A 15,109-nucleotide genomic window follows, 5' to 3' on the forward strand; every position below is an offset into this window, starting at 1 on the left:
CTCCTCCGTCCCAAATTACTAATTTTTTGACTTTTTTTAAGGTACATAGCTCTTGATATGTACCTAGATATATACTATATCTAGATACAAAGATAAAGTTATGTATCTAGAAAAACCAAAACGAATAATATTTTAGGATGGATGGAGTATTATGAAATTATTCACACGTAGGTTTCTTATATGGCTGATAACGTTCTTCTAAATCATTGGCCTCTAACGCGAATCCACGAAGAAATTTTGGTTGATATCCCAGTTTCAAAGATACACCAAGCTTTCTCCGGTTTCTTTGTCTGAAAGCACAATTAAAGATGGCATGTTCTCTTGTACTCCGTATTAAAAAAGATGAGATGGTCTCTAGTTTTCCTCGGCGTTCTCTATTATAAATCGGCTCCATATTCTTTTTTATATAAAAAATCGGCTTCACACGAAAGTATCCGATTAAGGAGCTTTATCCACAGCACAGAGGCAAAAAGAATCAAGAACTTGAGCTTCCGGCACACTTGGATTTACAAATCCACTTTATGAAAAGAACTTTTTTGCCTGTCCACGTTGTTTTTCTTTTTTGGAGGGAAATCCACGTTTTTTTTTGGAGACTCATCACTGCTCTTTATTAATCGCCTGGGTGATAAGAATTACAAATTCCAGGGTGGAGGTGGACACAAACCACACATGACACATACACCTACACCTACAGGGAAATCCACGTTATGGAATCAGCCCATCGGGCTCCATAAAACATTCAGGTCAGATCCATCATGGACCTTGTGCATGGCCCATTCGATGTGCCGTCCCAGCGCCGAGAGTCGTGGGCCAGGCTCATACTGTGGTCCTGTGGCACTTCGCTCACAGGCGTGGTGGGCTGCCTGCCGGTGGTCTTGCTTGACTCCTCGGTACAATTTCTTTTTCTACTGTTGGACCATTTTTTGTACAGACTAGGCGAGTAGCCCACGCGTGTTAAGAACATATTTTGTGTGACAAAAGGAGCTGTATTTTTGTATAACTCACACGGGGCCAAGTTTTTTCACAAAAAAATGTGCATCAAACATGAGTGTCCGTGATCTAAAATAATATAACCTTCACTAATTTTGAAATACACAAGTGCATTTTCATGTGGTGTTGTGGGGCGAAATTTTACTCTCCCACCACCCCCGCAGCTGATGCCGGCAAGTTTCTCGCGCACAGAAAAGACAGGACGCAAAATATATCCAACCAATTATTATTGATTGGCTCCATCGTTGCATCATTACAGAATACATCAAGAGATGAGACAGTATATACATCATCTTTGAAGACATAATTAGTATTCCCTCCGTTCCAAAATATAGATCGTTTTGAGTTTTCTAGATACATAAATCTTGCTATGCACCTAAATATAGAGTTATGTCTAGATACATAGTAAAATCTATGTACCTAACAAAATCAAAACGATGAAACGGAGAGAGAGTACCCACAGTCGTCACATGCCGAAGCTGGTATAGGTTGCCAAGTTTGCGTGCTAGGCAGCTGCTAGCTTTATTCTTACTACTAGCTGTATAGAGAGAGAGAGAGAGGCAAACACACACGTGAAGGCTAGCTTAGCGCACGCGTAGTCATATACGGCAACCACAGATCAGCTAGTGACTTATCACTTGATCATTCGTTCTCAGCTAGCCACCTCCGTAAGGCTTCTGGTTCTTGCAGGCCATGTTGTCCCCGTACCCCACTCGGAGCATGTCGCAGTACCTCTTGTAGTAGCCGACCCGGTCCTTGGCGCCGTCGGTTCCCTGGCCCCGCCCGCACTCCTGCCCGCCGTTGATGATGTTGGTGGTCAGGCCGTAGCCGGGGAGCCTCCCCGCGGCGCGGTCGGCGGCGGAGGGCGCCCAGACGTCGGTCATCACGGCGTGGCACGACGGCTTGGGAGACTGCGGCGTCATCCAGAACCAGATGGCCGTCTTGAACGCCACCACGGGGTCGCTCGACACCAGGTCAGGGTTGCTCACCAGGTCCAGCCCCAGCGCCTTCCCGGCTTGCCTGTAGTTGTAATCGCTATATGCGAAGGCGAAACCGTGTGATTAGTTGCTCAAGGATCAACTGGTTATTGACATCGATCATCGACGGCTATGAAACTGTGTAATCTTACTGAGTTAGCTGGATGGGTCCTCGTCCATAGTAGGGTGGGTCCGTGGGGTTCTGTTCCTTCACCCGGCAGTATCCCCAGGCGAACTGTCCATCCGGAGCAGTAGCCCATCCACCTGCATATATGACCACATTCGTCAACCGCACAAAGTATTAGAGCAAGATTGACATGTAGCAAAGCTTCGTTAATCGAAGATTCTTGATCAAATGGAAATAAGAAGGGAAAAATAAGCATGAAGAGTACCGTACCGGTGGTTTCGTGGGATGTTTGGCCGAAGAAGGCGGCGAGCTCCCGCCGGCGGGTCTGGTCGTCACCGGTGGTGCCGAAGCCGGGGAACTTGCTGGCGGCCTCGATGAAGGCGTCGTAGGTGTAGAAGGCGCCCTGACAGCCGCTGTCGCCGCGGTGGCTGAGCATGCGCTGGAACATGGGCCGCGTGATGATGCTCCACACGCCCTGCTGCTGCCCGCTGGCGCCGCCGGCCGCGGCGAGCAGCGCGGCGCCGGCGAAGCAGATGAGCACCGCGATAGCCTTCGTCGTCATGGCTCGCTTGAGGATGCGGCGTGGTGAAGATGTGGAGTGTCACTGCCACTCAGGCGTGGCTTTTATAAGGCCGAGGCCCGAGGCCGAGCGATCGAGCTACGCTTTATGGCCAGGTCACCGCCCGTCTGGTTACCACGCACCCTCGGTAGCTTTCCCACAGGCCACGCACGGTACATCGTATCAGGCGATGGTAAGGTTGCGATGAGGCCAAAAGGCCATGGCATTGGCACATGAGCCGGTCGGCTTTGCGTTGACTCGTGGTCCACGCATGAGATTATTGTTGCCGATATCTTGCGGCATGCTGCACAGCCTTGTCAGGCCGAGAGCGATCGATCGAACTGAGCTTATGGTCAGGTCACTGTCGGTCTCAAATGAAATGAATTTGATACCGAACAAATTTGTGAATAAAAAATAGCATTTAAAAGATAAAAAATAGAAAATAGTAGATCCTCCTTTATAACGGGTAGGGTTCTTCTTTTATAGTGACTCGTGAGCCATTTACATTTCGAAAATGTCCTTACTCAACCATACATTCCTAAGATATGTCGTAAATAAAGATTATTGGTGGTAATGTGTACAAATTGAATTCTTCGACGTGGTCATGTTTCTCACACCTCCATCCTTCCAGTCTCAAGACTTCGCCTTCGTGTCAAGTTGATCCTCTAGCCTTGAGACTCCGTTCACGATCCAAGATGGACGTCTAGCCTCGAGGCGTATGCTTCACTGAGCTTCGTCGAGAACTCGTAGCTTCGCGCAGGTCCCCTCTGAGTACCGATTCTGAGTAAAGAGTAAAAAAGATAAAAGCTCGGTGTCCACTCATAATAACCTTGCCAAGTCAGCAATTTTGCTGAAGTGGTAACAAATTTAATGCTCATGAAACTACTTAAGCCCAGAAAGAGGAGAGAACTTTTTCGATGAGCTTAAGCCTAGAAAGAGCAGAGAATTTTTTCACTGCTCATCGATATGATGCGCTTCTGCTTGTCTGTAGAAACGGCACAGGGGCACAGCTGGACAGGACCAAACTGATCATTGATCAACTCTATAGCTCACTGTACAACAGACGAGCTCTGATTTTGAAAAACAGAAGTAAATTCACTTGCACCCTGCCCGTTTCGAACTTTTGTCAATGTAAGATATACACGGGCCCAAGAAATGCATCACAGAAATGCCAAACCAGGTTAGTTACAACCACATGTGAACTGAGATCCGACCGTGGATATAGATAAGTGACGCATTTATCATCCCTGAAAAAGACTAGACTAAAGTATACACGCATCACGCCGAAGGTTGCCTTTGCTTGAATTGCTAATTTGCTAGCTTTATTCGTATTAACATCACTCATACTCCATGTGAAGGCTAGCCAGCGCAGTCATAATACATGTAGCCACCCTCTAATACGGCCAGCCAGTGGTGGTGATTGATTACTACTACTACTACTATTTCACTATTTCAGTTGCAAATTAGCCGGTGGGTCCGTAAGGCTTCTGGATCTCGCAGGAGAGGTTGCCACCTTCCGCCACCCCAAGCATCTCGCAGTACATTCTGTAGAACCCGACCCGGTCATCTGGATCTCGCAGGAGAGGTTGCCACCTTCCGCCAACCCAGCGTCTGGTGATCACGTCGTGGCACGAGGGTTTCGCGGCCTGCGGCGTCATCCAGAACCAGATGGCCGTCTCGAATGCCACCACGGGGTTGCTCGACACCAGGTCCAGCTTCAACGCCCGCCCGGCTAGCTCGTAGTTGTATTTGCTGTTGCCAACGTCGTCGTTGCAGATGCATGAGAGATCATTTTTTCAAAATTTTGCTTTGTTGATTATTGATCAAAGATCAAGTAAAGATCTTACTGAGTGAGTTGTATGGGTCCACGTCCGTAGTAGGGTGGGTCCGTCCGTTGCTGTTCTTCCACGCGGCAGTATCCCCAGGCAAACGGCCAACCCCGGAGCAGCTGGCCATCCACCTATTACCGATTGATTGCTACAGCAAAGCTTAATCGAAGACTAGCTATCTCTTGAATGAACCAAAGAAAAGGTTAACCGTGTGAAGATTGCCAGTGGTTTCATGGGAGGTTTGGCCGAAGAAGGCGGCGAGCTCCCGCCTGCGGGTCTGGTCGTCGCCGATGGTGCCGAAGGCGGGGAACTTGCCCGCGGCCTGGATGAAGGCGTCGTAGGTGTAGAAGGCGCCCTGGCAGCCGCTGTCGCCGCGGTGGCTGAGCATGCTCTCGAACACCTGACGCGTGATGATGGCCCCCACGCCCTGCTGCCCGCTGGCGCCGCCGGCCGCCGCGAGCAGCGCGGCGCCGGCGAGGGCCAGCAGCGCGAAAAGCCTTCTCATTGTTCTAGCCAGCCTTCGAGGATGTGGGGATGGTGGAGTGCCACTGCCGTTTGGACACGGCACGGCACGGCACGGCTTTTATAAGGCCGATCGATAAGCTTTACTACTCTACACGGTAAGGTGAGGAACTTTTCCGAAAGATCTTCAGGTTAGGTACTCGCGTCAAGGTCTGGTTTACACTCACCCTTGGTAGTTTCCATGGTACGGTAAGGATGCGGTGGAATTCTGAGGCTCCCAGTGCCCGTGCCAGCTTGCATTGGAAAATTGGTTGCAGCATTTGCCATCTGGCCATCTGGGTATACTGCCAAACCGAGAAGACTTCCAGTTCCAGGTCTTCTTTCATCTTTCTCCTGAAGACTCGGCTCTTCTTCTTCTTTTAGACTCTCCAACTCGATCCATCATCAGTCTGATGGCCCAATAAACCTGGTATGTTACTGGCCCAACTCGGGCTGGTAGCCCACCAGCTTCTTCGACCACCACCACCAACCCGGGACCTGGGCCACTCCAGGTCAACAGCCCAGTAGCCGGTGTCACGCGGAAGGCGGAACCGAGGTCGCCTCGCCACGTCGCGGACTTGCGGTCCGACCCAACTGCGTTCGCCGGTCCGCCATCACGGCGTGCACTGTGCACGCGGCGGCTCCGGCGGCATCCGGGCCTGGATGCACACCAGATCGACAGGTCCAGCTCCTGTGCCTCCCCGTCCTCTCGTTCCGGTTCTTGCACACAGAACACACACTTCAATCGCCGTCTTTACCTTTACATCTGTGATGGCCCCTGGACCGGTCACCATCGGCTCGGTTGGCAGACCGGCAGCGCTGTACTCAGATGGCTGGCCATGGGACTCGCGAGTCAACGACAGGTAGCCCAGAGACACGCTGGCTGGACCGGAGCCTCCAAAGTTGTTGCATTGACTGCCATGGAACGCAACGGCAGTGCAGGAGCCGTTCTTCACAAGGAACAGTTGCTGCAGCGCTTGCCGAAATGATCTGCTTCTCCATGTCTGAACATTCAGCTCAAGGTTCGCCAGCACGACAAGACCAATCAACCAACAAGAGAGCAAATCTCTAGGTTTAGCGGACCACAAGATAATTCCCTTGCATTCCGCCTGTTTCGATTTTTTTTTGGTCAATGTAAGATGTACACGGGCCCAAAAAAATGCATCACGGAAATGCCAAACCAGGTAGTTACAACCACAGGACTGACTAACTCTACAGCACACCATCCACTAGCCAATGACATTCCCGACACCGGGAACCAGGAGCTAACCACGTCTTTTAGGAAGCACTGAGTAGCATGTCTCTCTCAACATGAACCTTTCGAGCCGAAGGAGAGGGGACGCCGGCCGAGCCGATTGGGCTCTCAAGACTTGGTGTTCTTCTGCCGCTTCTCCTCGAGCTGCGAAGCCTCGTTCAGCATGTCCATGGCGTCGCTCTGCATGTTCAGCTTCGAGAGGGCCACGGCTTGCATGTAGAACGCGGTGGGCCAGTCAGGGTACACGCACTGCGCCTGCATCGCATCGCGGAGGGCGGCGTCAGGTTGGTCACACATGAGGTGGCACAGGCTCCTCCTTGCGTACACTGTTGGTGATACCATCGTCCCCACATCAACAAACTGCAAATATGAAAAGGGGTGGCGAAATGAATTAGCTTCTAGGAAACGGTTTAGAACGGTTTAGACCGCTGACAAATCTTGGAAGTGGAGGTTCCCTAATGTAATCGTATACATTTTAAAACCCGTGTGCGTGAGTCCGGTTATGGCCCGCGTTGTAAGCAAACTACTATTTTTTCCTCTTAATTGAATGATACGTGGCTCTCCTACGTATTCTAGAAAAAAAAGATATAAGTAAGACGTGTGTCAACCTGTGTATAGCAATCTATGGCTGCCTTGAAATCTTTATCACGGAAAGCAAAGTCCCCACGCTTCCTAGCTTCCAACATGTCCCTCATCTGCTGTGTCCATTCCTGGAATGATAGCTGCAATAAACGTACCACTTTCTTAGAATTATTACCCTGTAGATACGTCAGCAGACAGCAACAGAAAAGCTATGATGTTTACCTCATTAGTCCCTTCATCATCCCTGTAATGTGTATTCACTAGAATCTGGTGGATAGCCGTCAAATCCATCCTAGAACAGGCTTCACCCATGGGAGAAAGAGGGTGCTGTGGCTGCGGAGCAGGAGTTGGAGGCACTTCTTCTTCATACTTTGGAATGCCAAGCATCTCATAGGATGGTACCTGTTTGCAATTTGCAATGGAAATGTAGCAGCCGTAAGAAAAGCACAAAATTGCCTTGTTACCATAAGATAACAGTTGCGTGGAAGCCATGAATGAATCAAATCACAATAAAGCAAACAATCAATGGTAGAGCACATAGGCTGCATGGTTATATAAAGCTTTTTTTAGAGGATAAAAAATATAACGGTTACCTCTGATTTTATTTGCAAGGGCTCGAGAACAGAAACCAGCTTCTTAGTGTTGGGGCGATCCCTAGGTTCATACTGTAAGCACTGAGAAGCAAGATCGACCAATGTGGTCGCTTCTTCTGTTGAGTAGTTTCCCTCCAAATGTGAATCCATCAGTACTTGGATATTGTTGCCTTTTATCATATCAAGAGCCTGAGTGAAATAAAGCTAATTTTCAATGATAACCTAACGACTTTGTTACCAAGTTATGTCCGAAAGGAAAATATGTTCTCCCACAGATGCTCAGTATCGCACACTTGGTGGCAGTTGCAAAAAGGAGATATGCACAGAATAGTATTGAATACAGAGGTATTTTTCAGAAAGGGGGTCAGTAAGGATCAAATGCAACAAGGAAATCAATAGTATTAACGATAAAAACTTACACGGGAAGGAGGTATACGCTTTCCACTGAGGAGGTCCAGAAGTATAGTGCCAAAACTGTATATGACACTTTCTGATGTAACTCTTCCTAAAGAAGCAACGGTTACCACAACAAAAGAAATGTTAGAAATATACATCCAGAATGATTTCACTTCATATTTGCTATTTCAAGACTATATCCTGTGAACTTTGATCCTTAATCAATCACCTCACGTGTTTTCAGTCGACTACCTATAAGTGCTTACATAAAGCATTCAGCAAGTCAACAAGATGGATTATTTCATCTTGAGGGGCGAAATAACCCAACTTTTCCACTATTTTGAGTAGCATTTTGCAGTGTTCCATACTTCCATTAATTGATCCAATCGGTATGAAAGTTTTAGCCATTCTATTGTCAGTACTAACCATCTACATGTATATCATTTCTAAATACCCTAACTAAGCAACCCAAAGAAGAAATTTTTGGTCGTAAATACAAATACAATCATATTACCATTCCTTAAATATTCTGGAGGAGTGTATGCAAGATTCGTACTATAGCTTTTCCCGTCCCTGCTGTTTTTCATCAGGCCAAAACATGAAAGACGAGGATCACCATTCTGCAAAAATAAATTACATTGGTTGTTTAGCCCGCAGAGGATTACTGCAGTTAAAGAAACATGCAACAAGCTGTGAAATGCAATCAACATCATCCAAAAAAGCATAGCATAACCAATAATATTCCTAACCATTTCAAATCAATATACGATGATTTTTATAGAACCCATGAAAAAGAGTTGACATTTCGATTTTGATATGTATTTCCTTCCAACCACTAGAGGTGGAGTACAGGTGGCAACAGACCACTCCCACTTCCAATGTCAGATGAAGCAGAGAAAGCATCCATGCAGAGGGTAAAAGCTCAATGGAATCCTAAGGTACCCTTCCCAGAAGAACAAACCAATACTTGCAGCAGCAGCAGAGATATTTACAAACAAAAAAAAAAAGAAAAGAAGAACTCATTTACTCAGCTTCATGATATTGTAGTAGATTGGTAATTTTCAAAAAACAATTCTAGGGCTGTAGGATAAATAAAAGGGGTAAGAATTAGTTACCTCATCAAAGAGAACCCTGTATGCATTTAGGTCATGATACAAAGGCCTTCCCTCAGTGCTGCAATACTCCAGTGCTTCAGCGATGTAGTTTGCAACTCTTAGACGCATAGCCCATTCAATTGTCTGGTTTTCCCCTGAAAAAGAGTAAAATAAATATCAGGTAATGAACTGACGCACAGTGATGTACAGTTAACTTGTCCAAAATCATCTTCCCATGAAAAGGTGAATGCAATCAAGATTAACAAAAGAGGCGATTACATGCCGGCCTCAATGTTTTGTTTCTAAAGAAACCCATCATCATTTGCAAGTTGAAACCATTACCAATAACACCCAAACCTTGCCCATACACCCTGGGAACAGGCTGTTCATAAAGCACAAACCCCACGGATCCAAACATCTAGTTAATGCATCAACTTATTAATTTCAAATACGCATTGCAGAGCACAATATCACTTGCATTCATAATTCCTAAATTTTACTGTGACAATATACGTCCACAATGAAATCCTGTAAGCTAATTCTAGTCATCCACCTGTCCAAAACAATGAACAGAACATCTGAACACAGAACAATGATGTAGTAATATTATATCACGTGTTTAATGCAGCCTGTGCCCTGATCGGTTTCAATGGATTCACACAACGACCAGGCCAACAACAACCAGATAGGAATTGGATATCACGACGCCTAGCCCAATCATTTCGTTCGGTACACCAAATGCGGGAGGCTGCTAAGCGCCAGCAGTTGCTCAGAGCACGCCGATTCGTCTTTTTTGCCAACTTCCACACTAATAATCAGGGATCAAATCAGACGAAGCCAAAAACTATCGCAGGGTGTATTTACCGAAAATGGCCAGCGAAATATCCAGAACCAACCAGGAATCCAGAAAGCGACCCATCAGAAATGGACCAATGGCTAGAGGATCGGTAGAGCAAACGTACAGTGGAAGAGGTGCTTGGCGAGCGTGTCGTTGGGCATGAACTCGGCGACGAGCAGGCGCTCGTCCCCGTCGCAGCAGTAGCCGATCAGGTTGGCCATCCGGCAGTGGCGCAGCTTGCCGGCCCCCTTGGCCTCCTCCTGCGAGCAAAAGCAAAGGCGTTTCATTGCAGCGAATTCCACCCCGAATCGGGGGGCGCGTACGGTAATCGATCCCGAGCCCGCCCCTAGACGTACCGCGAACTGCTTGGCATCGGGCCAGGCCGCCTTGGTGAACTTCTTGACGGCGATCGCGCGGCGGCTGTGCTCGAGGCGGCCCTTGTACACGAAATTCGGCGCCTTCTCGCCGCTCTCGGAGACGATGTTCTCCGCCACGAAGCCGCCCGTGGCGGCGCGCAGCTCCGCCAGCGAGAACTCCTTGAGCGGCGGCACCTCGCGGCCGGCGGCGCCGGCGCGCGCCGCGGAGGACGCCGTCGACTGGTGCTGGTTGAGCGAGAGGGAGGGGCGGTGCGGGGGGAGCGGCTCCGTCGCCCTCCCCGGCGGCTTCTTCTCCGGGTGCGTCCCCGTCCGCAGCGAGGAGCCGCAGCAGCCCATCGGGAGTCCACTGGGTGGCTTCAGCCGCGGCCGCGTCTGCGTGGGCGCGCCTGTGGTGTGGTGTTGTGTGGGTTTGGGTTCCCCTGGCTTGCCTGCCGAGTAGCGGAGCAGGGGAAGAGGAGAAAGAGGAGGTGGTGGTTTTGTTCTGGCTTTGGGGTTGGTTGCCTCTGCCTTTGTATGGGGTGTCGTCCCCTTTTTCGCTGCCGCGGTAAGCCGCCGTGCGTGCGCGCGCCGGGTGCGTCGCTGTCCTGGCCTACCTACGAGGACGATCTTACTCTTGAGCCTTGACAAAGTTTCAACTCTCAATTCATGGCTTAACAAATAATGATAACAGCGTTAATAGTAAATGAAAAAAATTGTGTTGTGGAAGTGGCGCACAATTTGAAACTTGGAACGAAGAGATTTGGCAAGCGTTACAATGCCGTTGGATTGGATTACGCTATCCAATTTACATGGCGTGTGGCATCATAGATAGCGTAAAAGTGTCCCGTAAAAGTGTAACGGTGGACATCCGTTACTTAAAATAACGAACAACGCTGTTGATAGTAACGGAGAAAATTACGATGCGAGCGTTACCGCACGCGTGCCATATAATACTAAAATCCAAATTCATGTGATCTAACAGCAGGTTAGGTCACGTGCAAAGTTACGTTATCCAAATTATGTTCGATGTTGTGCGGCTTATGTATAACCTAAATTGTAACATTTTAATGTCGTTAAAACCAACTAGAAACAACATTAATAGTAACGGAGAAAACTTATGTCAGCGCATCTGCATACATACCGTGCAATAACCGACCTAAATCGTGCCATGTGGCATCACTATAGCGCCAATAGATTTGATCACGTAAAGCGCCACGTCCTACATTTGGTAGATGTTATGCAGTTTAAACTGTAACTTGTAACTTTCCATGTAGGTTGTTCGAAATGCTCTCGACCTTGCTTTTAAAAGGTTCTCAACTTTTTTTCTTTTTCCCTTCCTCCAGCGCTTGAAATCTTGGAGCCGTGTTGGCATCAATTAGAGACGCCGCTTACATTCGGAAAGAAAACATTCAACTCTGGTCGGTGTACTAGTTTGCAAGGATGACAAAGTTTCCCATTTGAGTGTATTTTTAGGGGATTTTCCATTTGTGTTTTGAGTAGGAGTAGTTATAGTAGTACTCTGCTGTGAGCATGCTTGCTCGCGCCCTGCTGGAGTCAACGGCTGTCTTCGGTGGTTTTCGTACTCGCACCGATTGATGGGTTCGGAAGCAAACAAGGCACGGCCGTACGTAGGTTGGGACGGATAGGGAACGAGCCGAGCGCGCCACGCAAATCTGTCTGCCCGGATTACGCGTCAGGCGCCGGAGCCAGCCAGCCATCCCTCCCGTCCCGGGCTGGCTGGATGCCGTGGGCCGCGCGTCTCCACCTGCAGCGCCCCGCGCATCCGGCGACCGTGTCGCCGCCGTGCCAGGTCTCCGCGCAACTTTCTGGCCACCCCGCGCTGCCCGCTAGCGTAAACCCGGCACGAAACGGACGTCCGTTCGGCAACGGGCGCCGCGGCAGTTTTAGCAGAGGAGACGGGACGGGGCAACCGTAAACCTTTTCTCCGGGTCAGAGGAACGGTTACTGTGGGTTTTGCAACTGAGATGCATAAACGAAGCAGTTGATAAAAATCTGCTAAGAAAAGGCTTCAGTTTGCCCTTTTTCTCTGCTACGGTATGATTGAGTGAAATGTTTAGGGGATGTTTGATCCTTGACCTAGAGTTTAGCCAGGTGACACGAATGTCTAGATGCTAATTAGAAATATTAAACATAGGCTAATAATAAAAATAATTGCATAAATGAGGGCGAATTCACGAGACGAATCTATTATGCTTAATTAATTCATAATTAGCACATGTTTACTGTAGCATCACATGTGCTAATCATGGACTAATTAGACTTAATGGATTCATCTTGCAAATTAGCTCTCATTTATGCAATTATTTTTATCATTAGCCTATGTTTAATACTTCTAATTAGCATCTAAACATCCAATGTGACCCGAGCTAAATTTTAGTCTAAGGATCCAAACACCCAAATAGGAGTTAAAAGTGATACGTTTAGCTCTTTTTTCCGGGTCAGAGGAACACTGTTACTGCAGGTTTTGCAACTGAACGGCATAAACGAAGCACTTAGTTGCTAGAATGGCGTAAAAACCTACTACTGGTAAAGCTTGAATGGCTGTAAATAGTTGCTAGAACCGAAGAGTATTTGCCTGACCGAAATGTTTAGCAGGAGCGGGTAGTGAAAATTTTTGTAGGATTTTACACAGTTACTTTTTTTTCTGCATTTTGTAAACTAAAAATAGTACAATAGTAAATTAAAGAACCGTTCAAATCACAAAGATGGATGGATCCAAGGAAGGAGTCTGAACAGCAAAGCAGCTCTCGAGTCTTCAAAACCCTGACCCCAGGATATGAAAACACCTGCATTTGAAAGAGACTTTCATTTTTGAATTCCACGATTCACACGCACAAGGACACAGTTCATTTGTTTATAATGTACTAAAGCTATTCTACGATCCCCAGGAATAACGGCGATTTGTTTAACGAGTCAGCTGCATGATCGGAACACTTCAAGTCTCCCGGGTGACCTCGCTTGACCTGCTGACCAGGTCAGGTCGGTCACCGGTCTTGAGCTCCTACGGCAACGGCAACGGCAACGGATCCACCGGCTTTCAGTTTGAACCCTTGTGTACGAAGACCAAAAGGCAAGCCGTTACCAGGTTCCGCGTTTCGGTTCCCACACTGTCGCGGGTAACTCATAAACTGAACAGTGGATTGCGCTGGCACAAATCTAAAGCAAGCTAAGACCCGTTTCTTTCAGTTTCGGACCTTCTAGGTAACTTTCGCGAAGCAATTCGAAGCACACCTGATGGTCACCGCTACTAAGTCGCCTCCTGTCTCCGACGTCTTCCGCTACGAGAAAAGTTGGGCGCTCGACCCCGAGTTCCAACGGCTTGTGGCGGGCATCTGGGCCCACCCCCAGAATCAACGAGGGAGCATCTACGATCGCGTCTGCCGCAGCCTCAAGTGAACGCGCGCCACGTACAAGAAGTAGGCGCGCAGCCGGCAGCCGTCATGGTGGCTTGCCGCGCGGTTCTCGAGCTCCTGGACCTCCTGGAAGAGCGTCGTCCCCTCATCGCCGCCGAAGCCCTTGTGCGCTCCCTGGTCAAGGCGCGCCTTGCACGTGCTGTCCACGAGCACAACCTCTGCTGGCACCACCGCTATAGCATCAAGGCGTGTAAACTCGGTGACTAAAACACCGCGTTCTACCACGCCTCTGCCTCCGCGCAACTCCGCAGCAACAAGATTCAAGTGTTGCACGACGACGGTGTCCCCGTCTCCTCCCACGCCGGCAAGGAGCGCGCTCTGCACCGGTACTACTTGGACCTGCTCGGTGACGCCGTCCCCATCACCTTCCCCGACGGTGCTGGGCGGATTCTCCCTTCCGTGTCGCACCTTGACGCCCTGGAGGCTCCGTTCACCCCCTCCGAGGCCAAGACGGCGCTCTAGCAAATGCGCACCGCCAGCAGCCCTGGCCCCGACAGCTTCGGCCTCGCCTTCTTCCGCTAGTTCTAGCCGACCATGGGTGACACAGTGCTGGCATGGCTCTCCTTCTTCCACGACGGCATAGTGGACCTGGCGCGCGTCAACCAAGCTCACGTTGTGCTCCTGCCTAAGAAGCATAGGGGTCGTCACCGCCAACGGCTTCCGACAGATTAGCCTGCAGAATTATGTGCCGAAGCTCACCGCCAAGATCCTCACCAACCACTTGCAAAGCGTAGTCCCCGCGCTCATCTCCGACTACCAGATAGGCTTCGTCATGGGGCGCTCCATCACGGACAACTTCCTGCTCGCCACGGAACTTGTCTAGTGCTGCCGCGTCCAGCGTGTCCCCACCGTAGTCCTTAAGCTTGGCTTCCGCAAAGCTTTCGCTGGGAAGTTCTCGACCGTGTTCTCGAGCTTCGTGGCTTTGGGGACACATGGCGCGGCTGGATGCGCAATCTCCTCTCCACCAGGCGCACGGTGGTGCTCCTCAACGGGGACACCGGGCCTTGGATTCAATGCCGACATGGCTTGTGGCAAGGTGATCCTCTCAGCCCCTACCTCTTCATCATCGTCACCGATCTCCTACACAGGATGCTCGTTGACCCTTGTGGTGACGAGCCCCTCCTTCACCCTCTCATCGACGACCTCCCCTGTCCAAAGATCCAATATGCTGACGACACCCTCATTCTGGTCCGGGCAGAGGAGGGGCAGGTGCGCCGTCTCAAACAGTTGTGCGACTCCTTAGCCACCGCCACGGGACTCGCCATCAACTACCACAAGAGCATGTTCGTCCCTGTGCACGTCACCGCCACCAGCGCCGATGCCCTTGCTGGCATCTTGGGCTGCCCCGTTGCTACGTTCCCCCAGAGCTACCTGAGCCTCCCCCTCTCCGACAAGAAGCTCCCCACATCCGTGCTCGACGCCTTCGCGATTAGGGTTGAGTGCTACATCCCCTCCTAGCAGGTGCACATCCTCAATCGCGGGGGACGACTCATGATGGTCAACTCCATCCTCTCCACCCAAATCACCTAGGTCTCCACCGTGCTGCAGCTGCCCAAGTCCACGATGGAGAAGGTGGAC

General features: G+C 49.6%; 3 protein-coding genes across 4 annotated transcripts; all 3 read right to left on the reverse strand.

Moving 5' to 3' along the window:
• Positions 1 to 1,202: 1,202 nt before the first annotated feature.
• LOC101772433 (chitinase 11) lies at positions 1,203 to 2,737 on the reverse strand. The gene is made up of 3 exons (XM_004985765.3): positions 2,365 to 2,737; positions 2,120 to 2,231; positions 1,203 to 2,025 (listed from the first exon to the last, which is right to left on the reverse strand). Exons 1-3 carry the CDS (start codon positions 2,654 to 2,656, stop codon positions 1,647 to 1,649), a joined length of 783 nt encoding a protein of 260 aa, XP_004985822.1. The 5' UTR covers positions 2,657 to 2,737; the 3' UTR covers positions 1,203 to 1,646.
• A 1,206-nt stretch (positions 2,738 to 3,943) lies between these two features.
• Positions 3,944 to 5,084, reverse strand: LOC101772836 (chitinase 11). Its single transcript, XM_004985766.2, has 3 exons — positions 4,691 to 5,084; positions 4,501 to 4,601; positions 3,944 to 4,405 (listed from the first exon to the last, which is right to left on the reverse strand). Exons 1-3 carry the CDS (start codon positions 4,985 to 4,987, stop codon positions 4,117 to 4,119), a joined length of 687 nt encoding a protein of 228 aa, XP_004985823.1. The 5' UTR covers positions 4,988 to 5,084; the 3' UTR covers positions 3,944 to 4,116.
• A 966-nt stretch (positions 5,085 to 6,050) lies between these two features.
• Positions 6,051 to 10,607, reverse strand: LOC101773247 (probable serine/threonine-protein kinase At4g35230). Of its 2 annotated transcripts, none has more exons than XM_004985768.3 (9): positions 10,098 to 10,607; positions 9,866 to 10,001; positions 8,925 to 9,058; positions 8,366 to 8,429; positions 7,833 to 7,918; positions 7,414 to 7,602; positions 7,043 to 7,222; positions 6,847 to 6,960; positions 6,051 to 6,598 (listed from the first exon to the last, which is right to left on the reverse strand). In XM_004985768.3, exons 1-9 carry the CDS (start codon positions 10,452 to 10,454, stop codon positions 6,347 to 6,349), a joined length of 1,512 nt encoding a protein of 503 aa, XP_004985825.1. In that variant the 5' UTR covers positions 10,455 to 10,607; the 3' UTR covers positions 6,051 to 6,346. The 2 variants fall into 2 exon arrangements, with proteins under 2 accessions (XP_004985825.1, XP_004985824.1); XM_004985767.3 differs by having other exon boundaries at positions 8,324 to 8,429.
• Positions 10,608 to 15,109: the final 4,502 nt, after the last annotated feature.

Source organism: Setaria italica, chromosome IX (genome assembly GCF_000263155.2).
Source record: "Setaria italica strain Yugu1 chromosome IX, Setaria_italica_v2.0, whole genome shotgun sequence".
Lineage (NCBI taxonomy): Eukaryota > Viridiplantae > Streptophyta > Magnoliopsida > Poales > Poaceae > Setaria > Setaria italica.

Coding starts and splice junctions, on each gene's coding strand:
- LOC101772433 (XM_004985765.3), bottom strand. CDS start 2,656: ATGACGACGAAGGCTATCGCGGTGCTCATCTGCTTCGCCGGCGCCGCG. Junction 2,232..2,364: donor AACATCCCACGAAACCACCG/GTACGGTACTCT, acceptor TCATATATGCAG/GTGGATGGGCTACTGCTCCG. Junction 2,026..2,119: donor GGACCCATCCAGCTAACTCA/GTAAGATTACAC, acceptor CTTCGCATATAG/CGATTACAACTACAGGCAAG.
- LOC101772836 (XM_004985766.2), bottom strand. CDS start 4,987: ATGAGAAGGCTTTTCGCGCTGCTGGCCCTCGCCGGCGCCGCGCTGCTC. Junction 4,602..4,690: donor CCACTGGCAATCTTCACACG/GTTAACCTTTTC, acceptor GTGGATGGCCAG/CTGCTCCGGGGTTGGCCGTT. Junction 4,406..4,500: donor GGACCCATACAACTCACTCA/GTAAGATCTTTA, acceptor CGTTGGCAACAG/CAAATACAACTACGAGCTAG.
- LOC101773247 (XM_004985767.3), bottom strand. CDS start 10,454: ATGGGCTGCTGCGGCTCCTCGCTGCGGACGGGGACGCACCCGGAGAAG. Junction 10,002..10,097: donor CCGATGCCAAGCAGTTCGCG/GTACGTCTAGGG, acceptor TTTTGCTCGCAG/GAGGAGGCCAAGGGGGCCGG. Junction 6,961..7,042: donor ATGATGAAGGGACTAATGAG/GTAAACATCATA, acceptor CGTTTATTGCAG/CTATCATTCCAGGAATGGAC.